The sequence below is a fragment of the Myotis daubentonii genome, chromosome 14, assembly GCF_963259705.1.
Source record: "Myotis daubentonii chromosome 14, mMyoDau2.1, whole genome shotgun sequence".
Lineage (NCBI taxonomy): Eukaryota > Metazoa > Chordata > Mammalia > Chiroptera > Vespertilionidae > Myotis > Myotis daubentonii.
In genome coordinates this window covers 15950918-15966848 of record NC_081853.1, presented here as the reverse complement: position 1 = coordinate 15966848, position 15931 = coordinate 15950918, and the positions used below count along the sequence as shown (strand labels likewise).

General features: G+C 40.9%; 1 protein-coding gene across 4 annotated transcripts in view; it reads right to left on the bottom strand.

Annotated features, from left to right (window-relative positions):
• The window catches only part of ERC2 (ELKS/RAB6-interacting/CAST family member 2), a 906943-nt gene that overhangs the window by 869622 nt on the left and 21390 nt on the right, over window positions 1–15931 (bottom strand). For all 4 annotated transcript variants that reach the window (XM_059663256.1, XM_059663255.1, XM_059663257.1 and 1 more), the window contains exon 2: window positions 5413–6209. In XM_059663256.1, coding sequence (XP_059519239.1) covers window positions 5413–6069 — 657 coding nt within the window. In that variant the 5' untranslated portion in view covers window positions 6070–6209. The remainder of the gene's footprint in view (window positions 1–5412; window positions 6210–15931) is intronic.

The window sequence follows — 15931 nt, the reverse complement described above, 5'->3', positions numbered from 1 at the left end:
TGGCTAGCCATGCACAACTTAGGGAAATGTTTAAATATTCTTTTAGGTACACCAAATTTGGAAAAAATAATCCATTAAAAATACAAAACTAATAATTGCATAAAATATCCAAGAATCTGAAAAGTCAATAAGTTATACGCGCCAAGCTGTAAGATATAAGTCCCTATAACTTTCTGTAAATTTATTCTCTACCATGTTTTCTCTCTCTGATCTCCATCAAACAGGTAAATAGAATGGAGCTGTCAAGAAAAACAACAACCATATAACCTTTTAAAGAAAATTGGGTCCCTTTACACCCATGTAGTTGCATTCTTCCACCCCCAACCCCACACAGGCCATTACAATATTAAGGGGCTGTCTCAAGTGGCAGCCAAACATCCATTCTAATTTTTTTCTCCTCACTGCTCTCCCAATCAACCTACTGGTGTGATACTGAGAGCATGGACTATGTGTTCATTCCATTCCAAAGAATTAGCTGTCATAATACACCACCCCATTCTTCTTCCATTTAGGAAAGAACATCATGAAGCAGAAAGCATAGGGATAACTCTGCATCCATGCAATCTGGTTCATACAAACAAGCCAAATTCCAAATGTCAGTACTGTAACTCTTAGTAGTCACAAATGCATTTCTACTCATGCAGCTCTGTATGGCTGAGAAGTAGGGCCTTGGAGAAAGCCTAGGGGTGGAGGGGCTCTGGGGTATAATATCCATCCAGAAACCTGAGTAGCATCATCCCTTGGCACAGGAGAACTTTTGTCACAGTCACCTGCCACTGGCTCCAAGGTTTCAAACAGTCCAGTGTTTCTTGTAACACAGGATAGGGCATGCAGCATCCTCCCTTAGATCTGGAGTTGGGTTCAGCTCCCTTGGAAAGAACCACCACGACTTCAAAATCTACTGCGAAAGAACTGATGAGTGGGACCCCTCAACAACGCTGCACATAAGGATAAAAGGTCTATGCCAATGAGTATTAAATTCACAGAACTATAAATACCATAAACACGAGCATTCTAGCTTTCTCATCTTCACTCAGTAATGGACCTGCCTCCCATTTCTATTCACATAGCGCAATTCATATTGTCTTAGGTCATCTGAATTTCAGTTACTAAAGTTCCAATTATCCAAATACCCTCTGGTAGAACTGTTTGATTGTTACAGATAAAAAAAAACATAATCACGTGTCCCCTTCTCTTTTACATTCTTTTCTCCCACGCAGAAACTGTATCCATGTCTTTTCCTCTAAAGGGAAATTATAGTAAGTGATAGTAAATGGTAGAAATTCTAAACAGAACAAAAACCATTTCTAGGAAAAACAAAGTCCTAATTACGAATGAAAGTACTAAGTAAACTAAATCACATTCTTAATCATTCTATCAAAACTAAAGGTGCTCCTCAACTTACACTAGGGTTACATCCTGATAAACCCATCATAAGTTGAAAATATCACAAACTGAACATGCTTCTCATACACCTAACCTACCGAACATCATAGCTTAGCACAGCCTACCTTAAACATGCTCGGAACACTTACAATAGCCTACAGTTGAGCAAAAGCACCTAACACAGGAACGCACAGTAGAGTATCAGTCACGATTGCATGGCTGACTGTGAGCTGTAGCTCACTGCCACTGCCCAGCATCACAGCAGAGCACAATCCCACATTTTGGTAGCCCAAGAAAAGATGAAAATTCTAAGTACACCTTCTACTGAATACATATTGCTTTTGCACCATCATACAGTCAAAAAACATGAGTTGAAACATCATAAGTCAGGGACAGTCTAAAGTCATTTTTTACATCTAATCTATATGAAGTATGATCTTCCTATTATAGTAAGATTCTATTTACAGGTCAGTGATTCTATAAGAAGGTAGTTAACATAAAGTTATGATTTAGATGTTGATGCGAAATAAACCAAAGCTTAAAATTGCAGCTCTGTCAATTATCAGCTATATGAACTTGGGCAAACTGCTTATTCTCTCTACATTTATTTTTCATCTGTAAAATGAGACAGTCTAGCACCTACCTCAGATGACTGATGCAAATACTAAATAAGATAAGGTACACAAAGCTCTAAGCACAATGCCTAACACATAATGGCCCCCAACAGATGTCTGCTGGTAGCAGCAGCAGTAATAATAGAAACAGCAGCAGCAGTCCGCATTATTCCCCAAACTTTATTTCATCTAGCTCTACTTTTTGACAAACAAAAAAATCCCACTGGTAGAAATTTCTAGTGCTCCTTCATATCTAACTCTCCTTCCTGGAAAGAGGAGAGGACAATACCTCCCAGCCCCTTGCAATTGTCTCTTCCAATCCAAGGAATTGAGAAGCCAATATGCCATTTCCAGGCACTCTCGCTCTCCTGTAACCATGTACCAAGATGCAGAAAGCCTGGATCTGGAGTCACTGCCTGGAGGAGAGCTACTTGACCTGCTTCATACCTCAGGTGAATACAAAATAAATCTCTGATGTGTTAAGCCACTGAGATTTGAAGCTGGTTTATTATTGCTTCAGGATCTACCCTATCGTGACCAATAGGTACTCATATACCCCTAAAAGGGATCCTGACAGACTTCCCAAGAGGGGAAGGAGGGGCACATCAATGTTTTTTTAAGTAACTTGCTTTTTGGCAATCTTAATATTCTTTACTTTGTGATACTACCTCATATTGCAAGTAAATTGACTTTTCAAACTCTCCATGTTTCTTCCTCCTTATATTTATATTTAACCTAAAAAATAATAATTATAATATATTTAATATACAGATTAATACTGTGGCTTTCTCTGGGTCTATGTTACACAGTCCTATCTCACCCACAGCACCCAAGGTAGCCTCTGATCATATAGGTTCCAGAACAAGGAAGGGGTAATGGGAGCAGCCTCAACTCTTCACTTGTTTCCAGCTTAGGGTAACATGGGATAGTTAAATAGAATTATGAATGTCACCTAGTTTAAACTGAACTAACCCTCATGAAATGAACAAGGGGTTTTATATGTTTTTTACTGCCTGGCTGGTGTGGTTCAGTGGTTTAGTGTTGACTTATGAACCAGGAGGTTATGGTTCAATTCTTGGTCAGGCATATGCCTGGGTTGCGGGCTCGATTCCTAGTCCGGGGTGTGCAGGAGGCAGCCAACCAATGGTTCTCTCTCATCAGTGATGTCTTTACCTCTCCCTCCCTCTCTGAAATCAATAAAATATGTATTTTAAATGTTTTTACTAGGAGTCAAATGGTTCTTTGTGTCATTAAAATTTACCTCAATATACTATTTATTTTACTTTGCCTTTTCCATACTTAATATTTGTGAATGTCATAGAAGACAATATATTAACATAGTAGCACATCATGCAATTGATAAATAAATATACGTGTGTATGTGGGAAATCTATGCTCAAAAACATTTAATGATTAAAGCATAAAATAGAAGTTTAGATATCAGCTTTCAATTTTGCCACTACATGCATTATTCCTAAACTTCTGTAACCATTTCCCAAAACAACTAAAAAAGGAAGAAAACCAGTATCGGACTGGGGAAACACTCACAGCTGTAACAGGTTCACAGGATTTGCATGAACTAGCAAAGTCAGAAAAAAATATAAATAACAGTGAAGAGCATTAATTTGAATTAGGAGTAAAGAACAGGCTTTCTGTTCCAACTGAAAATCACATTTGCACATCTGAAAACTAGCAGACTGTCAGAGAACCAAAGGGATAAGATGATTGCTTTCCACACTCAGAACGAACAGCAGATTCTCCGACAGATTAGAAATGCTTCTATGGGTACTTGGACTCCACAGGCTGGAAGCCAGGGAAACAGACAGGAGGGCCCACAAATGACCTAAGAAAGGCAGAGCACTACCTTAGGCCAACATAAAGATCACTTATTGGAGAACATGAGTTTAGCCAAATTTAAATTATCTCAAATATCTGGAAACTTTTGTAGCCAAATGGCATAGCACCACCTATTCCACATCTCTTAGCACTTACCTCACTACTACGAAACGGTGAGGCTGGGACTTAAACCCAGGAATGTCTGATTCCAAAGCCCTTATGAAATTAGCATCATATAAATGAGCCTCACAGAACAGGTAGGATATGAAAATCAAGACTGGCTTGGATTAAAAGGGAGGAGGTAGGGCCTTAACCGGTTTGGCTCAGTGGATAGAGCGTCAGCCTGCGGACTCAAGGGTCCCAGGTTCGATTCCGGTCAAGGGCATGTACCTTGGTTGCGGGCACATCCCCAGTAGGGGGTGTGCAGGAGGCAGCTGATCGATGTTTCTCTCTCATCGATGTTTCTAACTCTCTATCCTCCTCCCTTCCTCTCTGTAACAAATCAATAAAATATATTTAAAAAATAAAATAAAAGGGAAGAGGTAGGGAGAGGAGGTGTTGTGACGTCCTCCAGTATAAGATAATGGAAAGAGCAAAGTTATGGAGGTGGGAAACCCTGAATATGTACAGTTATTACCACGTGTGGTTCTGGTAGCCTAGGAGATGTGGAGGGAGGTGGTATGAGATAATGTTGGAAAGGCTAGTCAGGCTTCCCAATAGAAGGCTCAGCCACAGAAGTAGACTTCATTATGGAGACAATGAGTAATTATGGAGGGCTTTAAAGCAGGGGAATGGCATAAGTGCAGGTAGATGCTGGGAAAACTAATCTTGCTATGACATGGAAGAGGGATCAAAGAAAAGTCTGAAGGTGGCTTCCACATAGTATGTGGTTAATATTGAATGGATGAGGCAAAAATGTGTTGTGTTTCTCTAACATATCAAGCCCATTCTACCCAACACCACTTAATAATTTTGTTCAGTTTGATATTTAGAAAACAAACTCCACTCATTCTAGTGCTGATACTTCAAAAAAAAAAATAAATTCACTGGTCAGATGTGGTCCTCTAAATGTTGCTCTTAAAATGTCTACTCTTGCCCTGCCAGTGTGGTTCAGTGGTTGAGGATCAGGGCACATGCCCAGGTAGCGGGTTCGATACCCAGTGGGGAGCATGCAGGAGGCAGCCAATCAATGATTCTCTCTCATCATTGATGTTTCTAACTCTCTCTCCTTCTCCCTTCCTCTCTGAAATCAATAAAAATATTTTTTAAATGTCTACTTTTGCAAAAATTAACATTTTCCTCTTCTATTCAAAGGAAGTACATCTGAGTTGCTGTTGTAACTGCTGAAAAAGAAAACAAAATTAACCAAGTCTCAAAGTTAGACAATGAAAACTGATCCTCCCTCTTCCACAACAGTGTGAAAGGTCATTGGAAAATAAGGAGGTCACAAGCTGTAATCTCATATTTCCTATGCCCTCTTGTAGTCTCCAAGTCAAACACATACTAAGTCGGAGCTTGTTTGATAATGCCAAACTTTCTTCTGCAAAGCAAAACACTGAGATGAGTCCTAACCTACCTGATTTTCTTCATGGGAAACCCTCATCTGCTCCTTGAGGACAGACATCCGGGCTGCTTCTTCTTTCCTCAAGACTCTCTCCTTCTTGAGCTCCGGACTCCAGAAGGTCTTGATACTGTTCATGGAAGACCCCAACTTGCTGTCCTTGATGTCTAGCTCTTTCCGAAGGAGTTCATTCTCTCTCTGCAGTTCCTTGAGCTGGGCTTGCAGGTCTAACATTGTGCTGTCCCTTACCTGCCTCAACATGGAGGGGACCTGGTGGTGGTGATGATGGGATGAGCTGGTCAGACCTATATGTTGATCTGTGTAAGAAAGGACATCTGTGTGGGAAAGTCCAGCAGAAGCAATATTGGGACTACTCCCCATGGCTGTGACGCGACCTCCATATACAGCTCTATTTGTGGCCCTTCCCAGAGTCATGGTGCCCTTTGGGTAAGTTGTCGAAGCCACCCCCTCATGATCACTCAGATACATGGGTCCAGACGTAGCATAGGCTGCATTAAGGGACTGGATATTCTCCATGGACAGAGTCTTGCCCGCTCCTCCACCTCCCCCACTACTTGTTCTTCGGTGGCCCAAACGAGGAGACCTTGGCAAACGAGGGGATCTGGAAGGGCTCCCTTCCAGATTGGTGATTGTTCTTGCACTTCCATACATTTTTCTTCTATTATGAGGTGCGACTGAAGAGAAGAAATGCTATACTAAGTTGAGGATAAAGCCAAAATTTTCACTGTTGGCCAGATTTTTCACTGCATTCCGCTCATAGTCTGTACCAGAAAATTACTCCAATCAGAGATCTGAAAAATGAGAAAAAGGATCATCAAAAACAAACTTCTTTAGAACTGTCACTATAATTTCATTATGTTTTTAAATATATAGACAACCAAGATGTCCTCCAGTAGGTAAATACATAAATAAATTGTGGTACATTCAGATAATGGAATATTATTCAATGCTAAAGAGAAATGAGCTATCAAATCATGAAAAGACATAGAGAAAATTTAAATGTATATTACTAAGTGAAAGAAGGCAATATGAAAAGGCTACATAATATATGATTCCACCTAAAAGACATACTAAAAAAGAAAAAACTATGGAGACAGTGAAAGAATCAGTAGTTACTAGGGGTTAGGATCAGTGGTTGCTGGGAGAGGGATGAATAGGTGGAACACAGAGGATTTCTAAGGCAGTGAAACTACTCTGTTTGATACCATCATGGTGGATACATTTCTTTATACATTTGTCTAAACCAGCCGTGGGCAAACTATAGCCCATCCGGCCCGTTTGAAATGAATAAAACTAAAAAAAAAAAAAAAAAGACCGTACCCTTTTATGTAATGATGTTTACTTTGAATTTATATTAGTTCACACAAACACTCCATCCATGCTTTTGTTCCGGCCCTCTGGTCCAGTTTAAGAACCCATTGTGGCCCTCGAGTCAAAAAGTTTGCCCACCCCTGCTCTAAACCTATAGAATGTCCAACACCAAAAGTGAGCCCTACTGTAAAATATGGGCTTTGGATGATTATTATGTATCAATGTAGGTTCACTGTTTGTAATAAATGTACCACTCTGGTACAGGATTGATAACCGGGGAGACTGTGTATATGTGGAGGCAAGAGCTCAATGGGAACTCTGTTCTATTTTGCTGTGAACCTTAAACCACTCTAAAAATAAACTCTATTAAAATAAATAATAGATAGATATCAATGGTGCTCATGATAGATGAACAATAGGTAGGTAGATAGGTAGGTAGGTAGGTAGGTAGATAGATAAATAGGTAGATAGATAGATAGATGATAGATAGATAGATAGATAGATAGATAGATAGACCCATGTTCATTTAAAAAGAAAAGTGACCCCAAAATTTTACTTACTACATCTGAACATTTTGTAAATTCTCCCCAGCCTGCTCCCAAGCAAGGTCAAAATTTCTCAGCACAAAAAACACTAATTTTGCCCTAACTGGTTTGGCTCAATGGATAGAGCGTCGTCCTGCGGACTCAAGGGTCCCAAGTTCGATTCTGGTCAAGGGCATGTACCTTAGTTGCGAGCACATACCCAGTAGGGAGTGTGCAGGAGGCAGCTGATCGATGTTTCTCTCTCATCGATGTTTCTCACTCTCTATCCCTCTCCCTTCCTCTCTGTAAAAAATAAATAAAATATATATTTTTTTAAAAAACACACTAATTTTTCCTTAGGAAAATGAAGCTCTGCATTTTGGGTTGTGTTAAGTGACAGTTAGAACCTCCAGAAAATTGACCATAGCATATTTCATCACAAAGACCTGAGTTACCCAATACCCTGTCCTGGGAGCATGACCCCTCTACACAAATGGCTTGACAGTGACTCTGAGAAGCTGTTGCTTCCTAAGATGTCAAATAATAGTCAATCATGTTGTTACCTCCACTCTTGTACCCACTACAGACATCACTAACCCATCACAGTCCTCTTTTCCATTAGGTTCAGAACTGTTCTCAATACAGCACTCTAGGTGGTTTACCATCAATCAACTGGCATTGATATATGATTTAGAACATATCGGCCATTCTTGGAAAAAGAGGTTGCTCAACTGATATAGGTGGCTTCCTACATATCACCGGATCCTAAGTGCTATCATCAGAGATGACAGTCCTGCCTCTTTCCCCTTTCACATACATCTTTCAGACTGGCCTTTGGGACTTTGGGGACTTCTTTCACATTTCTGCTGATCTAAATATTGATATTAACCATCCCATACCTGTACAGAAATGCACAGAACAGTGCACCATGTTAGAGTCCCTGGTTCCATAACCCCTAGAGAAAAGTAGTAGAAGCTCCGTGTCACCATTACTAAAGTACTTTGGTACAGATTTTATGCAGCCAGGGCTACAAACTGTGATTGTCCAGTCAGTGCTGGTATCCAGATGGCCTTAACAGGATGCATCACGGCCTCCTGCTCTTTCCCTTAGGATGTGTTTGGTCTACTCTCTTTTTCTTCAGCTTTAAGATAGTAAGAGCACAGATTCTGGAAAGGGCCAAAGTGAAGTTCAACTCTCCACTCTAACAACTGACTAGCTGAGTGACCTTAGGCAAATTCTTTCACTATTATGAGCTTCCTTTCTCCAATCAATAAAATATGGGTAATTTTATCTAACTCATAGTATCCTAAGAAAAGATGATGTTTATAAACCACCTAGTTTGGTGCCTAGCAATAATTTTTGTTGGTAGTATCAATAAATACATTAATAGTATTATACAGGGCACCTTTTATTTTTACCTGCTTATCATTCATTTCTCCCCCACCCCCACTTTCTGGTAACAGTATCTCTATTTTCCTTAGAGAAATTGTCCCCAACCCTCTACTCACAGAGTCATTAGGTTATATAAGGCTGATCCCCTCTACTCCACCCTGGATAGGATTGGAGTGAGAATATGAACCAGGCCTGGCCAGTCATCATAGTCCATCCCCCAAACATGGCAGCTGGTTTAGGATGGACATGTGGCCCACATTGGTCCAAAAGACTCCATACCATCATTTTAGATGAAACAACTAGGAAAAATAAGCTCTTTTTCAGCTGGAATTACTTGCTTTGAAGATGGAACTTCTGAGTACTACCATGTAAAAAGGGCTTCCCTGAGACTGAAGCTAATGCAAAAAAAAGTTAGAGCCAAACTTTTAATAGTGTGAAATCAGGCCAGGTGACATCACTTGATATCCTGGATCCAGCAGTCATTGAAACTATATCCATCCCTAGCCATTTTAGTTACATATGCCAGGCAGACTGACTGCATTAATGGCCCCAATTCCTTTATCTGTCCCCTTGGCAGTGCCCTCACAATCTGACCCTGGGTTCTGTTGCATGACTTGCTTTGGCCAATAAGTAGATAACAGATGTGAAGAAGTGGAGGCCTGAAATAGCACTTGTGTATTTACTCTCTTGCTCGTTTTCTTCTGCCATAGGAATTAGAACATGCCTAGTCTAGCCAGATGGGAAATAAAAACATAAAGCAGGGCAGTGTGACCTAGCCAATAGCCAGCCCCAAGATATCTGAGCAAGCCCAGCTAAGATCAGCAGAGGTGCCTAGCCAACCAGCAACTGACTACAGATGCAGGAGCAAGTTCAGCTAATAGCCACTGAACTCCATACACTCATGGACTAAACAAATGCTTCTTAGTATGTCACTGATGTTTTGTGGTTGGCTGTTTGGCAACATTACTGGTTCAACAGGTAACTGATATATTCACCCACAAAATTTCTACATTCAATTCTAGTTGGAGTATCTGTCACTTGTACCCGGAAAAGTCCTTACGTATCATATGAACAAATATTTTCCATAATTGCTTCTGCTTTCCCTAAAAATTCCCTACAAAGAATTATATGCCTGTCTCTAACTAAAGAACTTAGTTTCAAATGTTTATATTGCTCAGAGCTTAATTATATTTTACTTGATAATAAACAAAAATCATTTATATCTAAGATTTTTGCAGAAATAACCTGTTTTGTTTTGTTTTTTAAGAGTAAATCAATAGTTCTAACCATTGGAATTCAGTTTACATAAATGATGAGAGACAGACGGTGAAATAATGTGATCATTACATGAATATTTAATGAAATGAAAAGATGTTCATGTCATATGGGGGTGGTGGGGGCAAATAACAGACTACAATACATTTCTATGGTTTACTCAAACTTTTGTAAGACATATGCACACACACTTACTAGCAGAAGATTGAAACAACACACATCAAAATGTTAACAGTGGTGGGAAACAAAGTGGCTTTCATTTTTTTTCCTTTTGTTTACTTGCATGTTCTAAATTTTCTATCAACACTAATAAAAGAGAAAAATGGTAATTGGCGTACGACGATACCCTTTTCATTGGCTAATCAGGGCTATATGCAAATTAACTGCCAACTAAGATTGGCAGTTAACTGCCAACAAGATGGGGGTTAATTTGCATATGTAGGCACAATGCAGGGAGGCGAAAGGGAAAGCAGGAAGAAGCCCCCTGCCACTGACAGTGATTGGAAACCCAGGGGGGAGCTAAGAGCTGGGGGGCAGGCCTTTGCCCTGCCCCCCAGCCATGATCAGAGAATCAGGTGCCTTTTCCGCCCTGGCCAGTGATAGCAGGAAGTAGGGGTGGAGCCAGCGATGGGAGCTGGGCACCGTGGAAGCTGGCAGTCCCAGGAGCTAGGGGTCCCTTGCCTGGGCCTAAAGCGAAGCCCACGATTGTGGGGCCGCTGCAGCTGCGGGTCCCCGCTGCCCGGGCCGGACGCCTAGGCCAGAGGCGTCAGGCCTGGGCAAGGGGCCAATCCTGCAATTGGAGGGTGATGGGGGTCAACGCCTGAGGGCTTCCCAGTATGTGAGAGGGGGCAGGCTGGGCTGAGGGACAACCCCCCCCCCCCACACACACACACACACACACACACACACACAGTGCACGAATTTCGTGCACCGGGCCCCTAGTCTATATATATAAAAGGTAAGCGACCAAATGACTGATCAACCAAATGGTCAACCAGTTGCTATGATGCGCACTGACCACCAGGGGGCAGATGCTCAACACAGGAGCTGCTCCCTGGTGATCAGTGCACTCCCACAGCCAACCTCCTGCGGCTGGCCAGTCTCCCACAATCCCTCCCCCAGGCCTGCCAACCTCCCGAAGCCCTGATCACCTGGATTGCCAGCCAGGCCAAGGGACCCCACCCATGCACGATTTTGTGCACTGGGCCTCTAGTACTATATAAAGATTTTTCTATTGTCTTTTTCTTCTCTATTTCACGTATTTCTGCTCTGAACTTTGTTATTTTCTTCCTTTAGTAACTTTGGGCTTTGTTTGTTCTTCTTTCCCTTGTTCAAAAATAGCCACTGGTAAGGGTTTTTTGGTGGTTGTTGTTACACAGCAAAGAACTGAAATAGTCAATTAATGTTTCATTGAAAGGTTATCTAATCATTTTTTGACCAATCACTTATTATTGGACACAGGTTATTTTTAATGGAAATATCATAATTAATATTCTGATTGATAAAACTCTATATACATCTCTTATTACTTCCCTAGGATAAAGTTCTAGAGGTAGAATTATAAGATAGAAATTTAAAGGTTCTTAATACCCACTATCAAAATTGCCCCCAGAAATGTTGAAATAATTTACACTCACACCCTTACTGTTGGCTATTTTTCCTCCACTGCCTTTACTCTTTACTCTCAACATATCTTGGAAGCCACCAGCTTCTTTTGAGGCTATAAAAAATCCCTAAATTACCCAAATCATGATCACAGCTCTGTATGTTCAGTAAATACACCTTAATCAGGAATACCAGTACTGTGCTAACCAGCTCTGCTTTGGGCCAGTGCTTCTGCAATAGTGTGGCCAGTGTTCAGATAAACAAGGCTAATGGGGATTTGTTTGTATACCAAGACTTTAAGGCACTAATGTGTACTGTGACTATTCCAAAATTGAGTATACAATGTAGCTTTTTCCAAATTTATTTGAGAAAAGAACTCTTTTCCCTTCAATGTACCTGAAAACTTTTCCCTAACCATTCGGACTTATTTATTTAATTAACATTTTTTAAGCATTAGCTTAATTCCCAGTATTGAATACTGAGGATAAAGAAGTGGCTGAGACAGACACAGGTCTGGCCTATGGGAAGTTTAACCATGAGGACAGACTTTATCAGAGTTTTCTTCATCACAAATCTAACATGGTTTGAGGGGAAGGTGGTTACAGGAACTGGGCATTGCTTTAAGGACAGGGACATAAAATTGACAAAAAAGAATCAGAATTGAGCTCTAACAGAGAAATAGAGAAGACCAAAATGATGACTGGTTGGAGTTTTAGCCTTACTAGGACAAGAAATAAATATAATTTTGTATTTATTTTTCAAACACCCCATATGGAAGCCAGAACGTCAAAAGGAACACAAGTGAGTCATCGGCAATCTGTGTGTCTAAGAGATGAGGAAACAGGTTGATGTTGCTTACTCCAACATCCCACCAGACAAGAGGTATTATGGACAATTCCACAGAATTTAGCAAATCAAATAAGAATTAACTCAGGAGAACATTAAAATGGTAACAGAATAACTTCTTCACCACTATACATGTGCTTCTTAACAGTAAATTATAATTAGCAACCCAACACTTTACTTATTAGAAGTAGTCTCTTCTACCAAATTTACAAAGAGCGGGGATAGTTTACCAGAACAATTTCACCTGTAAAGCACAGAGTTGATGTGGTTTTCACAGATGGGGTAGAGGCCAGTTGATGTCCCACTGGCGTGGCTCAGTGGTCGAGCGTCGACCTATGAACCAAGAGGTCGCAATTCGATTCCCAGTCAGGGCACATGTCCAGGTTGTAGGCTTGATCTCCATGGGGGTCATGCAGGAGGCAGCCAATCAATGATTCTCTCTCATCATTGATGTTTCTATGTCTCTCTCCCTCTCCATTCCTTTCTGAAATCAATAAAAAGATGAAAAAATTTTAAAAGGCCAGTTGTCATGGTAAGCCAAAGGTGAGTTCCCATGGCTGTCGTGTCCCAAGTCTCATGATTCCTACTTGTTCTACTGAGTAACCCACAGCCCCTACCCCTGCCCGAGCTGTGTTTAGTCGCCTGCTATAGTTTTAGGCACTTGTTTCGACACCCGGGCTTTTTTGGTTGTCGTCTTCTAATTCTCGTCTATCCTGATATTTTTTTTTTAGTTCTGTAAAATGAATCCCTGAGAAACAGCAAAAAGATCAACTTTATTCAGCAATCAATAATGCAATAATGCCTTCTATTTCCTATTACTGACTTCAAGAAAACCATTTCTGGGCTTTTCCCACCTATAAACACATTGCAGGAAATTAGGTAGCAGTTAAGATCATACTGTTTTAAATATTATTATGAAGCCAAGATAAGCTCAATCATTGGGCATTCTTGTAAACTATTAAAAACACCTGCTTTCTTATGTGTTTGTGATGTACAATCCTAAGAAGGATAAGTTATTAGTAAGACCAACCTGTACACAGAAACAGAAATGTGCTGCTGAGAATGACCTCAAAGAAATTAAATTGCGCAACACCTTTCCCTTTAAAAGCACCTCATGAATAAAATTCGGAGTCCAAGAATAAGTTCCATTTAAAGCGACAATGCAAAATAAAATCAAAGACGGTTTTATGAACCTATAAGAATACTTCCTCTAATTGAATATGGATTCATAAATAAAACATACACGCATCCACTCACTCTCTTAAATGGCTTAAGGACTCGAACTGTAAGCTCAGAGGGAAAGGAAGTAGAGAGAGACCTGATTCCTCTCTACCTCAGGCATTTCAGACTATCATGGTCTGGAATTGTCTATTTTAAGACAAAAGCATTTCCTGCTATGTGCTCTAAATTAGGTTAAGTTTATTTCCACATATCTCACTCTCAGTCCATCACCTGAGCCCTGCTGACAGGCCATGTGAGCTGAGATCATCAGTATCTCCCAAGATTTAGATCAACTTAAAATATTCTCTTTTTTTTTTCCTTACTGGCATCCTTAACTTTTTTTTAAAGTTTTGTGTAACACACTCCAGTTAATTCTAAAACCATTCCCGGGGAAGACATGGTGCTGAACAGACCTCAAGCAAGAACTGGCTGACTAGGAGCCAGATGCTGCCACCAGATGTGTTGTATCGGACTAGCCCAGTGCTCTTTAGAATTTTGATATAGTTGCCAACATAGATACGGACATTTCACATTAAAATCCAGATTCTAGCTCCTGAAAACCTGACAATGTCAGGCCTACTTCCCTGCCTGGCAATGACTGGTGAGAGCCAATCGGCAGTTGCCCCTTCAAGAGAGAATATGCACCCTCCAGTCCCCTCCTCTCCTGTTATCTTACATTCAGTCTCACTTGCATTCATTCTACTCATACTTGCTTCTTTAGGCATTTAAATTTTACTACTTCTACCCTTATAAAAGAACTTAGATAATAATTCATTCTCCTCACCACCCACTTCAAGTCCATTACCAAATCCTACCAATTCTACCTCCAAACTTCTCAACCTGTTCCCTTGTTTTCTGCTTCTGCTTATCACTACCCAACTGCACTGGCATGACTTCCTTAAGCTATCCCTTACCCTCCTAAAGCATGGTCACTCCTCTAATCCTCCTCCTCTATTCCTCACACATCAACAAAACTATTGTAAGGTAACAATTCTGATCACAAAATATCTCCCCTTACCCACTTAAAACTGTCTAGTATTTCCCAGTGCTCTTTGGTCAAAGACCAAACTCCTTCCCATGGCCAGAGGCCCTACGAGATCTGGCCAACAGTTCCAGCCCCTCTCCTGCCACTCTCTCCTTCACTGACTCAGCCCAGGTTTTCTTTCTGTTGCTCAGGTGCATCCAGTCACTTCCTGTCCCAGAACCTTCTCTCTGCACGGCTGATTGCAGTCATCCTTTAGAATCTAAACGGACCACCGGCTGCCGACAGTTGGTTTAGATCACAGCATCGACAGTACACCCTCCAGGGTCTATCACATCTCAGCTATGTTCTTTCAAAGCATAATGCCTTTGTTCATGACATGAATGTCTTTTTTTTAATAAGAGAATCTGACTTCATCTGCCCTACAAGGCTCTTCAGAGTGGTTCTCTGATTTAGACGACAAAGGGGTGACCAGGTAGCCTGCGTCCTCTGGTGAAGGTGTAAGAAAATCTATTGTAACCTGTTCAAGGCTGCACTTCCTCAGATCCTTGGTTTGAAAAATGGAAAGCCATGAAGGAGAGGAATTGATATGCACAAAGGATTCTGGAGCCTTCAGGGAGGGAACACTGACACCTCAGTCACGATGCCCAGGATTCACGGTGAGATCTGTGGGAGGAGATGAATATGGTTGCTAATAAGACTAAAGTTTCCAGAAACAAAGTAAATACTTCAAAATAAGAGGAAGTCCAGGCTGGTGACTGGGACTCAAGACAAGTATCCCAGGTGCCACGGAGAAGCTTGTATGTACAGAGCATGTGAGGCAGGAAGCTAATAGAGACCCACCATGCTGTGTGGAACCTGTGCAATAGGCACAACGTGTAACTCATAAGGAGGCCCATGTGTCCTAGCAGGGTTCCCCACAAGCAGACGCTAGATGAGGGTTTAGCTCAGTGATGGCGAACCTATAACACGTGTGTCAGAGGTGACACGCAAACTCATTTTTTTGGTTGATTTTTCTTTGTTAAATGGTATTTAAATATATAAAATAAATATCAAAAATATAAGTCTTTGTTTTACTATGGTTGAAAATATCAAAAAACTTCTATATGTGACACGGCACCAGAGTTAAGTTAGGGTTTTTCAAAATGCTGACACACCAAGTTCAAAAGGTTCGCCATCACTGGTTTAGGTGAAGGTGGTCCATTTTGAAGGTAATCCCAGGAAGTACTAAGAGGAGAATTTGGCACTAAGACAAGGAAGTAAAAAAAGTCCACCTAGGATATCTTTTAAGAAGGTTTCTGTTGTGTTCAACTGGACTCAGTCCCGCTGGAGGAGCTCTGAGAGATAGTGTAAAACC